This window comes from Malaclemys terrapin, chromosome 2, assembly GCF_027887155.1.
Source record: "Malaclemys terrapin pileata isolate rMalTer1 chromosome 2, rMalTer1.hap1, whole genome shotgun sequence".
NCBI classification, from domain to species: Eukaryota; Metazoa; Chordata; order Testudines; family Emydidae; genus Malaclemys; species Malaclemys terrapin.
The window spans coordinates 34,525,295-34,543,284 of NC_071506.1; the positions used below are offsets into that span (position 1 = coordinate 34,525,295).

Here is a 17,990-nt window from a genome sequence, read left to right on the forward strand (position 1 = left end):
CAACTCTGCGTTGCATAAGGGAAAATGAAGATTTCCTGGACAGACGTCAGGAGATGCTTCTACGGCCACAATGTTCTGAAGATTCAGAGCAGGCGCAGCAGGGACAGAAGGATTGTGAGGAGGTTTGGCAGCATGTGACCTCCAGAAGAAGAAAGAGGAGCGTCCATGCACCAGCAATGGAGATACAGGTGAGGAATCGTTTCCATGTTCTCTCTACAGGTGCTAATGCGGAGAGTGGACTAGATGGCCCATCTGAGGGAAGGGAGCAGAAGGAGACTCCACCGATTGGAAGGCAAAAGATGCACTGTCCTAGGGATGGGGGTTCCACGACCACCACTCCCAAGAGGAGGAGGAGGGTGGTGGTGGTCGGGGACTCCCTCCTCAGGGGGACTGAGTCATCTATCTGCCGCCCTGACCGGGAAAACCGAGAGGTCTGCTGCTTGCCAGGAGCTAGGATACACGATGTGACGGAGAGACTGCCGAGACTCATCAAGCCCTCGGATCGCTACCCCTTCCTGCTTCTCCACGTGGGCACCAATGATACTGCCAAGAATGACCTTGAGCGGATCACTGCAGACTACGTGGCTCTGGGAAGAAGGATAAAGGAGTTTGAGGCGCAAGTGGTGTTCTCGTCCATCCTCCCTGTGCAAGGAAAAGGCCGGGGTAGAGACCGTCGAATCGTGGAAGTCAACGAATGGCTACGCAGGTGGTGTCGGAGAGAAGGCTTTGGATTCTTCGACCATGGGATGGTGTTCCAAGAAGAAGGAGTGCTAGGCAGAGACGGGCTCCACCTAACGAAGAGAGGGAAGAGCATCTTCGCCAGCAGGCTGGCTAACCTAGTGAGGAGGGCTTTAAACTAGGTTCACCGGGGGAAGGAGACCAAAGCCCTGAGGTAAGTGGGGAAATGGGATCCTGGGAGGAAGCACAAGCAGGAGAGCGCAACAGGGGAGGACTCCTGTCTCATGCTGAGAAAGAGGGACGATCGTTGAGTTATCTTAAGTGCCTATACACAAATGCAAGAAGCCTGGGAAACAAGCAGGGAGAACTGGAAGTCCTGGCACAGTCAGGGAACTATGATGTGATTGGAATAACAGAGACTTGGTGGGATAACTCACATGACTGGAGTACTGTCATGGATGGATATAAACTGTTCAGGAAGGACAGGCAGGGCAGAAAAGGTGGGGGAGTTGCGTTGTATGTAAGAGAGGAGTATGACTGCTCAGAGCTCCGGTATGATACTGCAGAAAAACCTGAGAGTCTCTGGATAAAGTTGAGAAGTGTGAGCAACAAGGGTGATGTCGTGGTTGGAGTCTGCTATAGACCACCAGACCAGGGGGATGAGGTGGACGAGGCTTTCTTCTGGCAACTAGCAGAAGTTGCTAGATCACAGGCCCTGGTTCTCATGGGAGACTTTAATCACCCTGATATCTGCTGGGAGAGCAATACAGCGGTGCACAGGCAATCCAGGAAATTTTTGGAAAGTGTAGGGGACAATTTCCTGGTGCAAGTGCTGGAGGAACCAACTAGGGGCAAAGCTTTTCTTGACCTGCTGCTCACAAACAGGGAAGAACTAGTAGGGGAAGCAAAAGTGGATGGGAACCTGGGAGGCAGTGACCATGAGATGGTCGAGTTCAGGATCCTGACACAAGGAAGAAAGGAGAGCAGCAGAATACGGACCCTGGACTTCAGAAAAGCAGACTTTGACTCCCTCAGGGAACAGATGGGCAGGATCCCCTGGGAGAATAACATGAAGGGCAAAGGGGTCCAGGAGAGCTGGCTGTATTTTAAAGAATCCTTATTGAGGTTGCAGGAACAAACCATCCCGATGTGTAGAAAGAATAGTAAATATGGCAGGCGACCAGCTTGGCTAAACAGTGAAATCCTTGCTGATCTTAAACGCAAAAAAGAGGCTTATAAGGAGTGGAAGATTGGACAAATGACCAGGGAGGAGTATAAAAATATTGCTCAGGCGTGCAGGAGTGAAATCAGGAAGGCCAAATCACACTTGGAGTTGCAGTTAGCAAGAGATGTTAAGAGTAACAAGAAGGGTTTCTTCAGGTATGTTAGCAACAAGAAGAAAATCAAGGAAAGTGTGGGCCCCTTACTGAATGAAGGAGGCAACCTAGTGACCGAGGATGTGGAAAAAGCTAATGTACTCAATGATTTTTTTGCCTCTGTCTTCACGCACAAGGTCAGCTCCCAGATTGCTGCACTGGGCAGTACAGCATGGGGAGAAGGTGACCAACCCTCTGTGGAGAAAGAAGTGGTTCGGGACTATTTAGAAAAACTGGACGTGCACAAGTCCATGGGGCCGGATGCGCTGCATCCGAGGGTGCTAAAGGAGTTGGCGGGTGAGATTGCAGAGCCATTAGCCATTATTTTTGAAAACTCATGGCGATCGGGGGAGGTCCCAGATGACTGGAAAAAGGCTAATGTAGTGCCCATCTTTAAAAAAGGGAAGAAGGAGGATCCGGGGAACTACAGGCCAGTCAGCCTCACCTCAGTCCCTGGAAAAATCATGGAGCAGGTCCTCAAGGAATCAATTATGAAACATTTAGAGGAGAGGAAAGTGATCAGGAACAGTCAGCATGGATTCACGAAGGGGAAGTCGTGCCTGACTAACCTAATTGCCTTCTATGATGAGATAACTGGCTCTGTGGATGAGGGGAAAGCAGTGGATGTGTTATTTCTTGACTTTAGCAAAGCTTTTGATACTGTCTCCCACAGTATTCTTGCCACCAAGTTAAAGAAGTATGGGCTGGATGAATGGACTGTAAGGTGGATAGAAAGCTGGCTAGATCGTCGGGCTCAACGGGTAGTGATCAATGGCTCCATGTCTAGTTGGCAGCCGGTTTCAAGTGGAGTGCCCCAAGGGTCGGTCCTGGGGCCGGTTTTGTTTAATATCTTTATTAATGATCTGGAGGATGGTGTGGACTGCACTCTCAGCAAGTTTGCAGATGACACTAAACTAGGAGGCGTGGTAGATACACTAGAGGGTAGGGATCGGATACAGAGGGACCTAGACAAATTAGAGGATTGGGCAGAAAAAAACCTGATGAGGTTCAACAAGGACAAGTGCAGAGTCCTGCACTTAGGACGGAAGAATCCCATGCACTGCTACAGACTAGGGACCGAATGGCTAGGTAGCAGTTCTGCTGAAAAGGACCTAGGGGTCACAGTGGACGAGAAGCTGGATATGAGTCAACAGTGTGCTCTTGTTGCCAAGAAGGCTAACGGCATTTTGGGCTGTATAAGTAGGGGCATTGCCAGCAGATCGAGGAACGTGATCGTTCCCCTTTATTCGACATTGGTGAGGCCTCATCTGGAATACTGTGTCCAGTTTTGGTCCCCACACTACAAGAAGGATGTGGAAAAATTGGAAAGAGTCCAGCGGAGGGCAACAAAAATGATTAGGGGTCTGGAGCACATGACTTATGAGGAGAGGCTGAGAGAACTGGGATTGTTTAGTCTCCAGAAGAGAAGAATGAGGGGGGATTTGATAGCAGCCTTCAACTACCTGAAGGGGGGTTCCAAAGAGGATGGAGCTCGGCTGTTCTCAGTGGTGGCAGATGACAGAACAAGGAGCAATGGTCTCAAGTTGCAGTGGGGGAGGTCCAGGTTGGATATCAGGAAAAACTATTTCACTAGGAGGGTGGTGAAACACTGGAATGCGTTACCTAGGGAGGTGGTGGAGTCTCCTTCCTTGGAGGTTTTTAAGGCCCGGCTTGACAAAGCCCTGGCTGGGATGATTTAGCTGGGAATTGGTCCTGCTTTGAGCAGGGGGTTGGACTAGATGACCTCTTGAGGTCCCTTCCAACTCTGATATTCTATGATTCTATGATTCTAAGATGCAAAACTAATGGACCTCATGATGATTTTCTCAAGTGTATCTTTTAGTGTGTCACAGAGAAGGGCCTCATGGAATTATCTGTAGGAGGAAATCAGCTAGAGCAGATTAAGAGGCTAGAGGTGGGAAGTCAGATGGCTTTTCTGAATGCATGGGGATATGGAGGAGGGGTCTGGTGATTTGCTAGAAGTTGTAAAGGAGAGGGAGGGAGACTACAGCCTATTAAAGGTTTTAGTACAAGTTATAAGTAAGGCTGAAAATCTTTCATGGAAGTCACGGATTCTGTGCCTTTCTGGGACCATCATGACTTCTGCAGCTGCAGCAGCTGGTGTGGCTGACCCCAGGGTAGCTGGGACAGCCCTGGGGCCAGCCGCACTGGCCACTGCTCTGGCAGCCCCAGGCAACTAGTTCCGGGCACTGCAGCGGCACCACAGGCCGCCCCCACCCCGGGGGAGCAGCAGCAGTGGTGTGGCCCTGGGTCGCCCCCCGGCCCAGAGTGGTGGCGCTAGGGCCACAGGCCACCCCCCAGCTCAGAGCAGCAGTGGTGGGGCCCTAGGATGCCCCTCCCCCTCGAGGCCACCCCCCATCCCTGGGAGCAGCAGCGTCCGCGGGAGCATCGCCCTCCCTCCTCAGCAGGTAAGATTTAATTAGGGGCTGTGACTTTTTGGTTATTGCCCATGACCTGTCTGTGACTTTTACTAAAAATACTCGTGACTAAATTGTAGCCTTAGTTATAAGGAACTGGGGAAAGCTCTTGGGGGTGGCTGGGAGCCTGTTAGTGGGATTATAGACGTTAAAGCCTGGTTTGGAAGATAGCCAGAGAAAAAGCAGTAGTGTCAACGATATATGTATAAACTTAATACACAAATTTAGATACTCATCCAAACCTTTTAAATTCACTACAAAAAAGTGATGTGTGTTAAAATGCAAAGCACCTAGATATTATTTTCACTGATACATATTTCAGATGGAAGAGGGAAGTACGCGGAAGGTGGAAAATCATAAATGGAACACAGTCTCCAATACTTCTCTCAGAGAAAGAAAGCAGCAGCTGACAGAGAACCTAGAGCAGGTTTATTTGGAGACTTCCACGTGAGACAGTTATTGAACTCTATAATTGCCTCAACAAAAACTCTAGTGAAAGGCATCAAGGAAGGAACATAAAATACATATACAAAACTCCCTCCCCACAAACAATCCACAATGTCACCACATAGAAATGGAGAGACGGCAAGATCCATAGGTAAATGCTGCAGATTAGGATAAAGTTTTGATACTAATATAACGAATACAACAATAATTCTCACACAGAGCCTAAATCCTTAAACTAATGAGCTGCTATCCACATACTTTTGTTTATCTGATGGGAGTGATCCAGGATGCTATGGTCTGTCACAATACAACAAAAACAGGAAGACAAGTTTTCCATTGCATACTTATTACAAGCTGTGTGTCTACTTCAGAAGTCTTATAATTCTGATAATGACTTCTGAAGTTATAATTAGCTGATCCCAGATGGACAAATAGAATTGTAATAACAGCAACTAGTCATGAGTAACCGCTTCAAAATCATTCCATGGAATGTTAAGGGGGGATGGATCATCCTAATAAAAATAAAAGAAAATACTGGCACATTTTAAGAAAACTAGAGCAGATACCAAGTATCAGAGGGGTAGCCATGTTAGTCTGTATCCATAAAAACAACGAGGAGTCCGGTGGCACCTTAAAGACTAACAGATTTATTTGGGGATTAAGCTTTCGTGGATAAAAAACCCACTTCCACAAAAGCTTATGCCCAAATAAATCTGTTAGTCTTTAAGGTGCCACCAGAATCCTTGTTTTAGAGCAGATATAACATTTTTACAAGAAAGCTATCTGTCTGATTCTGAGATAACAAATGACAGGTTTCAGAGTAGCAGCCGTGTTAGTTTGTATCCGCAAAAAGAACAGGAGTACTTGTGGCACCTTAGAGACTAACAAATTTATTAGCGCATAAGCTTTCGTGGGCTACAGCCCACTTCTTATGCTCTAATAAATTTGTTAGTCTCTAAGGTGCCACAAGTACTCCTGTTCTTTTTGAGATATCAAAGAGTTGGGGTGGGCATTGCCATATGAAAAGTCCTTTCTTCCAAATCAAGGGTGCACCCATATTGTTCCACAAACACCTTATAATTTAAATTTAAACTTTAAAATTTAAGTATTAGAGTTAGTCCCTCTTCATCTTTACCTTAATCTTAAATTAACCTTAATGACATAGTAGCAATTGTGAAGGGAAAAAGACAAATTCTTAACAGAGATGTCCATGATTTTTTTCAAAACTAACTGCTCAGGTTTTTGTTTTTAATACAACACATTATACCTCACAGGGAACCTTAACCTCATTGTAACAGACCCACCACTTGACAGACTTAGTAAGACCCATGCTACACACTGCCTACTCAGACTGACTCTGGAAGCCCTTTTATATGAGTAAGGCCATAACAAATATGGAGAATAGTGAACACAGCAGCTAGAGATTTCTCATTCTTATCTCCACTTGACTTCACTTATTCTAGCAGGGCTTTGGAGCTGTGCTCCGGCTCTGCTCCAGCTCCAGGCAAAAACCTGCAGCTCCACTGCTCCGGAGCTGCTCTGCACTCCAACTCCAGGCTCCGCTCCAAAGCCCTGTATTATAGACTAGATTTCTTTTAAAAATTACCTATATTTGTATAGATGTGACAAGAGCAGTCAGTATTGGAACAACAGAAATCTCCAACCATGCTCCAGTCACTTGGAATATATCACATCCAGATATTATACATACAGCCATAAACAGTTGTTTAATTCATCCTTACATTAGAACCCAAACTATACAACTTTCTTACAAAAAGTTATCACAGATTGAGGAAGAAAACTGGGAGATGAATAAATTGGTTCATATGGACCTCTGTAACAACTCTGGACAGGAACTTGGGATGTGGCCTGAAAATAACCTTATCCTTATGAAACTGAAAGTACCATGAGCATTTAAGACTCCCCTACTCTTCAAATTGATGTAGCGGTTACTATAAAGGCAGTCTTCTTTGATAGGTTGGATAGTGAACAGGCTGCTAAGTGCTCAAAGAGTGAACCCTTTAACCTGGTATGAACAGACTCCCTCTGGCTCAGTTTTTTATACTGCTGGCTTTCTTCCCTGGGTTCTCAAGCTGTTGAGCTAATTAACTCATCGGGCTCCCTACCAGTGTAAGTGATCCCTTCTAGCCTCCAAAACCCTATCAAGTTATCGAACTCCCTCCTATTCTAACCACAGCTGGTTCTGAAGGTGATCTAAGTGATCAAGTGCTTATCTCCAAAGGTCACTATTTGTAACTGCTAATAGCACCCTCTCACACTTTGTTAAATCTATAATGAGGTCCCGAGAGGGAGAGGCCTCCAGAACTGGGGAAAAGTGAATACTGTAGGTGAGAAAATACATCTTGGCCCTGAATAGGAGCATAATGTACAGAAATTGTTGCTTGATGGAACTAGTAGAAAGTCCAGATTATTTCAGGGATAGTAAGTTGTCCAATATTGCTAAAATGGGTGTTGTCAAAGGAGACAACTGATGCTGAGATGCCCAAACCAAAAAACTCTTAAAATTAGCTTTACAAGTCAGTCTGTTAGGGACAAGGATATGGGTGGTCTGATCTGGTGATCAGGGCCGAAGGCCATCCCAATGGTTACAGCCATAACCCAGCCAAGTGGCTGGAGCCAAGAACAGGAACTGCAAGTTAGAGCCAAGGATCAGAGTCAGGAAACAGACAAGGGCCCAGGGCTACTGGAACTGGACAGAAACAGGTCTGGTGCAAGGCTGGGAACCAGGCAGGGACAACACTGGGAACAAGACAGGCGCAGAGGTGATCGCAGCTGTTGGCATAAGTATTGAGCAACCAGTATCCCAACTTGCCAAAAATGCTCTGCAGCACTGGATAGTGGGTCACTGATTGACCAATTGTGGTTGTCTGAGAACTCCCTGCTGAGATGATCTGATAGTGAGTTCTGAATGCCTGGATGATGTGGGGCCTGCTATGTGATCCAATTATGAATACATCAAGGCCAGAAAAAAATGACCTTCTGTTAGAGCAGATATGATCAGGCTCCTCCTTGGTTGTTGACATAATGCACAGCTCTGGGTAGATACAGTGATTTCAACCAACCTGACATGAAGCATATGTGAAATCTGGCAAACAGCATTACATAGGTGCATGAGGCCATATGTCCCAGAATTCTGAGGCACGCTCTTAAGTGATGTATTTGGAATCTGTCTGGTAGAAGACAAACTCTTACTGACCTGGAATCTAATATGGATCCTATGAACTCTACACTTTGAATAAACATGGATTTTTCTCTGATGCCACACTAGGCGTCAAAGTCAAAGAGCTTTAATGGTTACTTGGATCAAGTTGGTCACTTCTTACAGTGATCTTCCTCCTATCAAGCCACTGACAGGATATGGGCAGATCTGGATCCCAGGGCTCTTTAAGTGAGAGCTGCTATGACTGCCAAATACTTGGTGAACACCCTAGGTGTACTGGAAAGTTCAAAGAGCAAGATCTTGTACTGGTAGTGAGATGTTCCTACTAGGAATCTGTGATATTTCCTGTGAGTAGATAAATGCTGTTGAGACTTGGAAGGGCCAAAATGGGCTACCTTTCCTTTCTTCATTGGAATGAGAAAACAATGGGAATAATAAAGTTTTAAATTGTTTTAAAAACTGTGACTGTTCTCTTTCACTGCTCAAGACGCAAAAGAGAGTTCACCTTTTGCTTCAACAGTATCTCATGAAAGGGTCCCTGAACAGGAACGTAGAAGATGGGTCGAAGTAGGAAGGGACTGGAATTGTGTGCAATAACTCTTGCTGACGATCTCTAGGACTTATGGTCAGTAGTGATCCCACTCCAGATTTCCCCAAAAAAGAGACTTCTGCCAAAAGAGGTTGGGGGAACGGTTCTGCTAGGCTCTCAAGAGTGCTGGCTCGCCTCCACTGGAATCTTAGCTTTGTTGTGGGTGAATCCAATGCCCTCTCTGGGTTCTAACAATATGGAGCAGAGGGACCCTGGCTGAAGGAGGTTTGAGGTCTGGGTTGCTTTCTCCTTTGAGCTGAATTATAGAAGCCCACTGAGAACACCAAATAGCTCTAGAGTCCTTTTATGAATGGAGGGTCTCACCAGCCTTTGAGTTGAAGCGGTCACAGCCTTTGAATGGGGGATCCTCTGTCATGGTTTGGACCTTCCTGGGTATGCCCAGTGACTGGCTCCAGAAGGATCTTTGCATCACCACTGATGTGGCCATTCATGGTGCCTATAGATTTATCAGATGCATCTAAACCAGCCTACAGGGAAGTTCTACTTATCAGCTGCCCCTCTAGTTATGATGGATATCAATTCTTCCTTGTGCTCCTGAGGGAGTCTTTGATAAACTGAGACAATTTTCTCCTGTGTAGATAGTCATATTTTCACAGAAAAGCCTGACAGTTTGCAATATGCATCTGGAGTCTGGCAGTGGCGTAGACTTTTCTTTCAAACAGATCTAGCCTCTTGGGGTCCTTTTCCCTTAGAATTATTTTAGGAGGCTCTGGCTGCTTGGATCTTTCCTGAATAGCCACCATGACAAGTGAGATTGGCACTGGATGCAAATAAATGTATCTGAAATCCATAGGAGGAACTTGGTGACATCTACTCCCCCTCTTAGAAGTGGCAGATATTGATGCTGAAGTCTGCCACAAGTCCTTTGTAGGCTTTAACAGTCCCTCATTAATAGACAGGACAAATCTACCAGACATGGAAGGGTGTAGAATGTCTAACAATTTGTGTGACTTCTAGTCCACTACTTCCAGTGGGATGTTAAGGGTCTCAGGCATGCAATTCATCAGGTTTTGGGAAAGATTTTAAATCATCTGTCGGACATGGAGGCATAGAGGGATTCACTGTCTCACTGGGGAAAAAGATTATATTGCTGCCAGGATTAACTCTGTTGATCATCCTCACTCTTATGGGAAAGGACTCAAACCCTAGAAAGAGGGCAGAAGATGGTGGCTTGTGGGATATGACTACATGTCACAAGGTGCCCAGTAAGGCCATGACTAATAAGCATATGGATACTGGACTAGTGGACACAGAGGAAGACACTAGGTGGCTTATTCCATATGACGCATGCCTTCTCTTGCTTAAAGTGTGATTTCCTCTGTGACTGGGTAGGGGAAGTAGCTAGTAAGGAAACTAGAGGGTACTGATGTCTCAGCTGTCATATGCTATGATTCTGGAGACCAAAGAGCTAGCTAGTACTGCTGACATTGTACAGTCTAGCAAGGGAGACTCTGGTGTGACACCAACAGACAGGTCACTGGGTGCAGAATAAGTCATGAACACCAAAAGGGATGGAACAAAGGTGCTAGGTGCAACAAACACCAAGAGTGCCAAAGAGTCAATGCCAGAGGAAAGCTGGTCAGCAGATTTAGTCTTTATCACAGACATTCTTCTCAGAGCCAGTAATGAGACACCAGATGGACCCATCTTAGGCCACTGGCCACTCTTCAGCTGTGGGGCTTGAAACAAGTCTAACATATATCAACTCTTATGTCTCTGAGGGCCCCAGGGCTATCCTACTCTTAGTTTGGCTCTAGAGTGATACTCATTCCCATGCTTTCTGAAAGACATGGACATGTGAACCAAAGTCAACAACTAGAGTCTCTTAGAGATCTCAGCCCAACCAGTTGGAATAGAACAACAGCTTGCTGTGCCACTAGCCCAGGGGAACTGCACAGAAGACTGAGTCTTAGCTATGACCCTCTGCGTGTCCGAGGAAGCTTTCATGGGGAGCTCCAGAAGAAATAACTTTAGGCAGGCATCTCTAGCATTCTGATACCACTTGGAAAGAGTGGCAGATGGAACAATGGTCACCTAAACGAAAAAGGCACTTACACTAACCATCATTAAGTGGCTTAGAAGCATCACAGAAGGGGCATGTCTTAAACCCCAGAGAGTTACTGTCTGCCATAATAACACAAGTCCCAGTCCTGGCTGAGACAGGGATGCCTCCAAGCCCATCTATCTACAAAAAATAAGTTTAAAATAGTAACAATTTTCTTCCTCCTTTTTTTAAAAGTAAACTTGCAAGCAAAAAATAACTAACTACTTAACAACAATACCACCTAAGAACTATACTAATATATCACTCACACTAACAACAAAGTCATAAAAAAGGTGGACACTGCAAGGGTTCCATCTTGCTGTCATAGATGGTATGAAGAAAGGTTTGGCCCACACATGGCTGGTTCTAGAGGTAAGAGAGCAGGATAGTTACTACTACTTCTTCAACGCTTAGCTAAACGGTCAGTCATGGCGATCGTTCACCATTTGGTCCATTCCTCTGTGGTCACAAGGGCTTGAAGGGCCAAGAGTCAAACACTGAAACAGACTTGATGCACCCATATAATAGTGTGTCTGCCTCTGGGCTGCCTCCACCTCTTGGTTCGTGAAATTTTATCCTGGATGTTACAAGCCACCTGAAGAACAGCATTCTTCTGTGGCATTCTCGCAACATGTCTAAAAAACTAAGATGCCGTCTGCAGACAATGGCCCCTGTAGTCTGTAGACCAGAGCAACTGTAAACATCTACATTACACATGAAGTCATTCCACTTTATGCCCAATATACAAACATTGGCATTTTGTGTAGAAAGCCTCCAGTTTTGCCCAGTCTGAGCAGCCTAGTGTCTCTGTTTCACAACCGTACAGCAGTACGGAGAGGATACAGCTCAAATAGATCCTGAACTTGGTTGTCATGCCAAGATTATGTTGATTCCATATTTGTTTTAAACGACCCATGGCAGATGCTGTGATGCCAAACCAATGGAGAACCACCATGTGAGAGTTGGAAGGACCGGTGAGTATAGAACCCAAATAGCAAAAGTGGGAAACTTCTTTTACAGTTTCGTTATTCAGAGATTGGGGTCATGGGCAGACCTGATCCTAGATTTTACAACTTTGTCTTTGACGATTAAACATGGAGGCCAACCTTAGCCAATTCCTCCTTCATTTGTTGGAGTGCTTTGCAAAACCTGTTGGGGGTATGTACTAGAACAACGTAATCTGCATAGAAGGCCTAAGAGCGAGAGGTCATAGATCTTAATGATTATGGATCTGATGGAATGCTGCATTATAAAATCCACTGCCCGCCAAAAGAGTGCAGGTGCTACGACATTGCCCTAACTGACACCAGATACTGATTTAAAAGGTGCCAACATCCGATTCCCAAAATGTACATGGGCAGTGGTTCCATTATGCAGCTTGCTAATCAAGTCCAACAGAATGGTTGGGACACCTATGCCATTTAAGGCCTTTCCTAGCATGACTCAGCCAACTGAATCAAACGCAGTCTTAAGATCAACATATGCCATGCACAGGGGCTTCTTGAAATTGTGGTATGTCTCCAACAACAAATAGAGGGCCAAAATGGCATCTAATGTGGACCTGTTCCTCATAAAGCCAGGGTGCAAATTTACCCCAGGGGCACATTTACAAGGGAGCACCACATAGCTGCTCTGCTCGCTGCCCCCTCCCACACCCTCAGGTTTTTTTGTTTAGTTGCTTGATTGGGTTTTTTTGCTTGGCTTCTCCAAGGGTGGGGCACTGAACATGTTTTCCACTCTGGTGAAAAATCTAGGGCATGGGAGTATATAACAGCGTATGTTCCAAGCCACTTGAAGGCATCATCATCAGCCAGGAGGCGCGCCAGTAACCCACTATCAAAATAAGTCAGTGGCCACTCATCAAGGTTATGTGACATAATCTGAAGCTGACCACAGCTGCATCACAAGTCATTAGAAAAAACCCATTTAAAGAGACTGGTTGCACAGCTGCCCTGTCCTGTTCAAAACCAGTTCAGTGATCACCATGGGTGCCTTGGTAGATCAAAACTTGGTGGACAGATGGTTGGGTCATTGACGAGAAAGTGATTAACGACTGTCAGAGCTGACCACTCATTGCGGTAAGCAGATTCCACCATCATGTCCTGTGGTGGCATAATTGACCATAAAGGGCATCTAGAAGACAGGAGACCTGGCAGGTGGTTGAAAAGGTCTGCGTACAAAGGCAGATCGCTATTCTCATGGATCTTGGCCGGCAGCATGACAGAGGCCGTCTCACAGCAAATATGGGGTGGTGCTATGTTACTATGTATCAGTAGCCATGGCAATGAAGTTGCCCATAAAGTCACAATAAAAATATGCATAGCTTTGTTAAGCTCTACATCAACCAGCTTTGTGTGAGATGAGTGACACCAGACAGGAGCACAGTACTCTGCTGTTGAATAGCTGAGGGCAAGGGCTGATGTTCTAAGCATCCAGGTGCTTGCACCCCAGGTTGAACTGGCCAATTTTCTGAGCAGGTTGTTCCCAGTGCTGACTTTGGCTGCCATTTTCCTCAAGTAGTTGCAGTACATTAATGACCTATCCAATGTCACACCCAGGTAAATCAGGTTTGGATCATAATGCAAGCGTTGGCCATTGAGGAAAAAACTTTTAACTCATGGCTTGCACTATGCAGATCAAATACACTAGAAACCATCTTGGAAAAACTCAGCTGCAGGTGCCATTGACTGTTATAGTCTGCCATGAGTTTCATATCATCATTCAAGACCTTGTTAATTTCTGAGAAGGACTGAGCTTGATATCTGCAGCAGATGTCATTGGCATAGATAAACTTGTGCGAGAGTGTAGTTGGCAGGGTGTTGAGTACACACTGAACAATATTCATGAAAGAACTGAATCTTGAAGAAGGCCATTGATCTGACACTTCCAAGAGTTACAGCAGTTACCCATGAGTACTCTAAACCGCCTGTTTTGGAGACAAAGCTCTACTACTTCAACCGCCCAATACGGGGCAACTCGAGAGAGTTTAAACAAAGGGCCTCTGTGCCAACCTGTGTCGTACGTGGTGGTCAAATCCAAGAAGACGACTCCCATCATCAGATTTGTTGAAAACTGTTTTCAATAAAGGTGGTCAAGGCCAGGCCAGGACTTGATCACAGAAGCTCGTCCTTTCCTGAACCCTGCCTGCTGTACCTGCAAGATATCAAGACATCCAGAGCGATTCGTTGGAGGATCAAACACCTTGAAACACACCGACAGCAAGGATATTGAGTGCTAATTCAACACAGGAGTGGCATCAATGGACACTTCCGTCCAAAAAAAATCCAGTCTCAATCACATGGGGAAGATGTGTACCAAGAGTGGACTCTATATAGCCAGTCACTTGAAGAAGAACAATGGATTAAGTAACAGGGTAGCACTTAAAAAAGGAAGCTGTCTATATATTTGATGACATTTGCTCTTTGTTTTTATTATTCTAGTGACATTATCTATGGAATGGTGAGCTCCACTGACAGGTATACTGAAACTGCTTGAGACCGTGATAGGCTGTTATTACTACTGCATGACGACAATTTTCTGGTGATGTGTGGTGTTTCTTCTCTCTGTCACAAGATGATCTCTCACTCATTTCCCTTGTTTCTTTCTTCTTTGCACTGGCTCTTTAGCTGAATTTTTTTATAATAAAGCAGTGAACAAGTATAAAATGTTCATCATGTCATAATATTACATGGCTTTATAGTGTACTGACTTTTCATTGTAACTGTTAGTGTTTTCCCCTTCACACAATAAAATGTAATTAAATTCTACGCACATACACACACAGACACACACACATTATACAGAGGACCAAAATTGATCATAAGAATTGATATAGAAGAATCACACATTTCTGAGACTCTTAAATCCTCCCTGACAAATTGTGAACCATTTTTAAAGCTTTGGAAATACAGAAAAGGACCTAGGGGTTACAGTGGACGAGAAGCTGGATATGAGGCAACAGTGTGCCCTTGTTGCCAAGAAGGCTAACAGCATTTTGGGCTGTGTAAGTAAGTGCATTGCCAGCGGATCAAGGGACGTGATCATTCCCCTCTATTCGACATTGGTGAGGCCTCATCTAGAGTACTGTATTCAGTTTTGGGCCCCACACTACAAGAAGGATGTGGAAAAATTGGAAAGAGTCCAGCGGAGGTCAACAAAAATGATTAGGGGTCTGGAGCACATGACTTATGAGGAGAGGCTGAGGGAACTGGGATTGTTTAGTCTGCAGAAGAGAAGAATGAGGGGGGATTTGATAGCTGCTTTCAACTACCTGAAAGGGGGTTCCAAAGAGGATGGATCTAGACTGTTCTCAGTGATACCAGATGATAGAACAAGGAGTAATGGTCTCAAGTTGCTGTGGGGGAAATTTAGGTTGGATATTAGGAAAAACGTTTTCACTAGGAGGGTGCTGAAGCACTGGAATGAATTACCTCGGGAGGTGGTGGAATCTCCTTCATTAGAGGTTTTTATAGTCAGGCTTGACAAAGCTCTGGCTGGGATGATTTAGTTGGGGATTAGGTCCTGCTTTGAGCAGGGGGTTGGACTAGATGACTTCCTGAGGTCCCTTTCAACCCTCTGATTCTATGAAATAAAATATACAGAGTACAACACATAGCGCTGACCCCTTTAATTCAATTTAGTGCCTCCAGGGTGAAAAAGGGCACGTTCAGTAAGACATGAAAGAGGTGCCAAGTTAATGCTAAAGGGAGTTGGGTGGTGAAAGCCTCATGATTCCCTCAGTCATAGAATTGCAAGCTTCAGACAGGAAGCTTAATGGCTTAGTGTTCTAAGCAACAGATTTGAAATACCTAGACTCTCTGGAACCACAGGTTAAAATCCTTACAGGACTGACTCAGCCTTCATCCTGTTCACACAGCTAAACTGAGTTCCATGTAGTTTACCACAGTGTTTTAGATGAAATTTCAAATAATTGCATGGCACTTTTCATATAATAGGAGTTTTCCTAAATTTGCTCAATAGCAGTTTTGCCAAAATTTCCCAGTCCTGCTGTTCTCTGACTGGCTCCCGCAATCCATCCCTGAAAGTGCCTGTCTTTCGATGACTGGTGATGTGCCCACTGCATGAATTCAGGTCAAAGTTTTTAATACTGCCAAACTTAAGAGATCAAAAATCATGAGTCAGACTACCAAAAAATCAGACTAGCCCCCAAAATCATGAGATTTAAAAAACATCAAATTATGTTTGGTGTTTTCTAATTCCCCTCTAATCCTCTGCCAATGTGCGCATGTGTGATTATTTCAGATGGAAAAGTCAACTTCCAATGCACACAAAAATGCCTCTCCCTTGCTGCTCAGATGGAGACTCCACTTTCCCTCTCTTACAAGAGAGGGGGTCCTGTCTTAACTTTTTTCCCTCCTTAGTTTATTTTCTTTGATAAAAGGAGGGCTAGATGGTAAATAGTTTGATAACTATTGACTTAATTAAAGCATTATGATTTACACTTGCACATAGAACTTACATGACTTTTTAGGGTTGATGAGTTATAGGTGTACATATTAAAGAACTTTAAACTTATATCAATTATATAAGCAATACTGTCACAATAGTCATTGGTTCCATGCATGGCCCTCATGATGCAGGCATCCTTCCGATCTCGAGCGCTAACAATAACATAATCAAGAAGGTGCCAATGCCTAGAGCGAGGGTGTCTCCAGGAGGTCTTTTACTTATCACTTTGTCTAAATAGGGTGGTTTTGTGATTATCAGGCCATGTTCTATGCATTTGCTCAGGCGGAGGATGCCGCTGGAGTTAGCCTTTTCTATTCCAGAGATCTTACTCCCACCCAACTCTAGTGTTAAAATCTCAGAGGAGAATGATCTTGTCCTCCTTGGGAATGTTGGTCAAGACTCTGTCTAGATCTGTATAGAATTGTTCCTTGATATCCTTGATATCCTCAATATCCTCATACACACTAATGACAGCAGCTGACTGGTTGTTGCTGAGCTCAAGATGAAGAGTCATAAGACATTCATTGATTCCTACAGGAAATTCTGTAAGATGACTGACAAACTTATTCCTAATTGCAAAACCGACACGATGAATGCGCCTGTCTTCTGCAGATTTTCCTTTCCAGAAAAAAGTGTAGCCTCCACCTTGTTCTCTCAGTTGACCTTTATCTGGGCACCTTGTTTCACTCAGGGCACCGATGTCGATGTTATATCTTGCAAGTTCCCTGGCAATGATAGCAGTTCTTCTTTCCGGATGTACATTATCTTTGTTATCCATTAGGGTTGGACAGACCATCGCCTTGTTAGATCAATCATGAATTTCCAGATTGCCTCAAGGCACCACAAGCAGGCAAAATCAGTACGAAAGAAATTCAATATCAAGTCCCTTGAAGATTATAGTGACTCGAGAGAAACTTCAGCAGTGTCTCCAAGACAAGTTTGCCACTATGCCTACAGCTGATGATGATAATGAAAATTTCTGGAAGGGATTAAAGACTGCAATTCTCTCGGCATGTGCTGAGTCCATTGTCTATGTCACCTGCCATCACCAAGATTAGTTTGATGAGAACGATGCTGAGATTCAGGGCCTGCTTGACCAGAAAAGAAAAGATCATTGCAAGTGGCAAAACAACATATCACACCAGCAGGAGAGTCATTCAAGCAACTCACGGTTGAAGCCCAAAGGAAAATTGTGACATCAAAAGTAAGTGGTGATGAGAAAAGGCCAAGGAGATTGAGCTTTATGCTGATAAACATGACATGAGGAGTTTCTTTCAGGCAATAAGGACCATTTATGGATCATGCTCCCGTAGACCCACAGCACTCTGAGCCCAAGACGGGTCAATGTATTTTAAGGACAGCAAAGCCATCAAAGCCAGATGGAAGGAGCATTTTGAGTTACTCCTGAGCCATGAGTCAACTGTCTCTGATGCCATTATCGAATCTATACCTCATCAACATGAAAGAGAATCTCTTGTTGACCCCACCCTCGAAGAAGTAACATGAGCCATTATGCAAACTAAAAACAACAAGGCAGTAGGGCCAGATGGCATACCAGCTGAAGTCTACAAGTTTGGAGGTGAAGAACTGGTAGGGAAGCTCCACAAACTTTTTCTTCATATCTGGTATAGTGAGAAGATTCCAGAAGACTTGAGAAATGCTAAAATTGCTACAATCTTTAAGAAAGGAGATAAGTCGGAATGTGGAAACTATCAAGGCATTGCCTTGCTATCTACAGCAGGGAAAA

General features: G+C 44.7%; 1 protein-coding gene across 3 annotated transcripts in view; it reads right to left on the minus strand.

The window, feature by feature from the left end:
- The window catches only part of ZFPM2 (zinc finger protein, FOG family member 2), a 444,680-nt gene that overhangs the window by 361,043 nt on the left and 65,647 nt on the right, over positions 1 to 17,990 (minus strand). Inside the window, exon 1 of one of the 3 annotated variants that reach the window (XM_054020227.1) lies at positions 13,786 to 13,871. The exons of the other annotated variants lie outside the window; for them this stretch is intronic. Within the exon in view, the coding sequence (XP_053876202.1) occupies positions 13,786 to 13,831 (46 nt within the window). The 5' untranslated portion in view covers positions 13,832 to 13,871. Of the gene's footprint in view, positions 1 to 13,785; positions 13,872 to 17,990 lie in introns of those variants that run through there. 3 annotated transcript variants of the gene reach the window in all.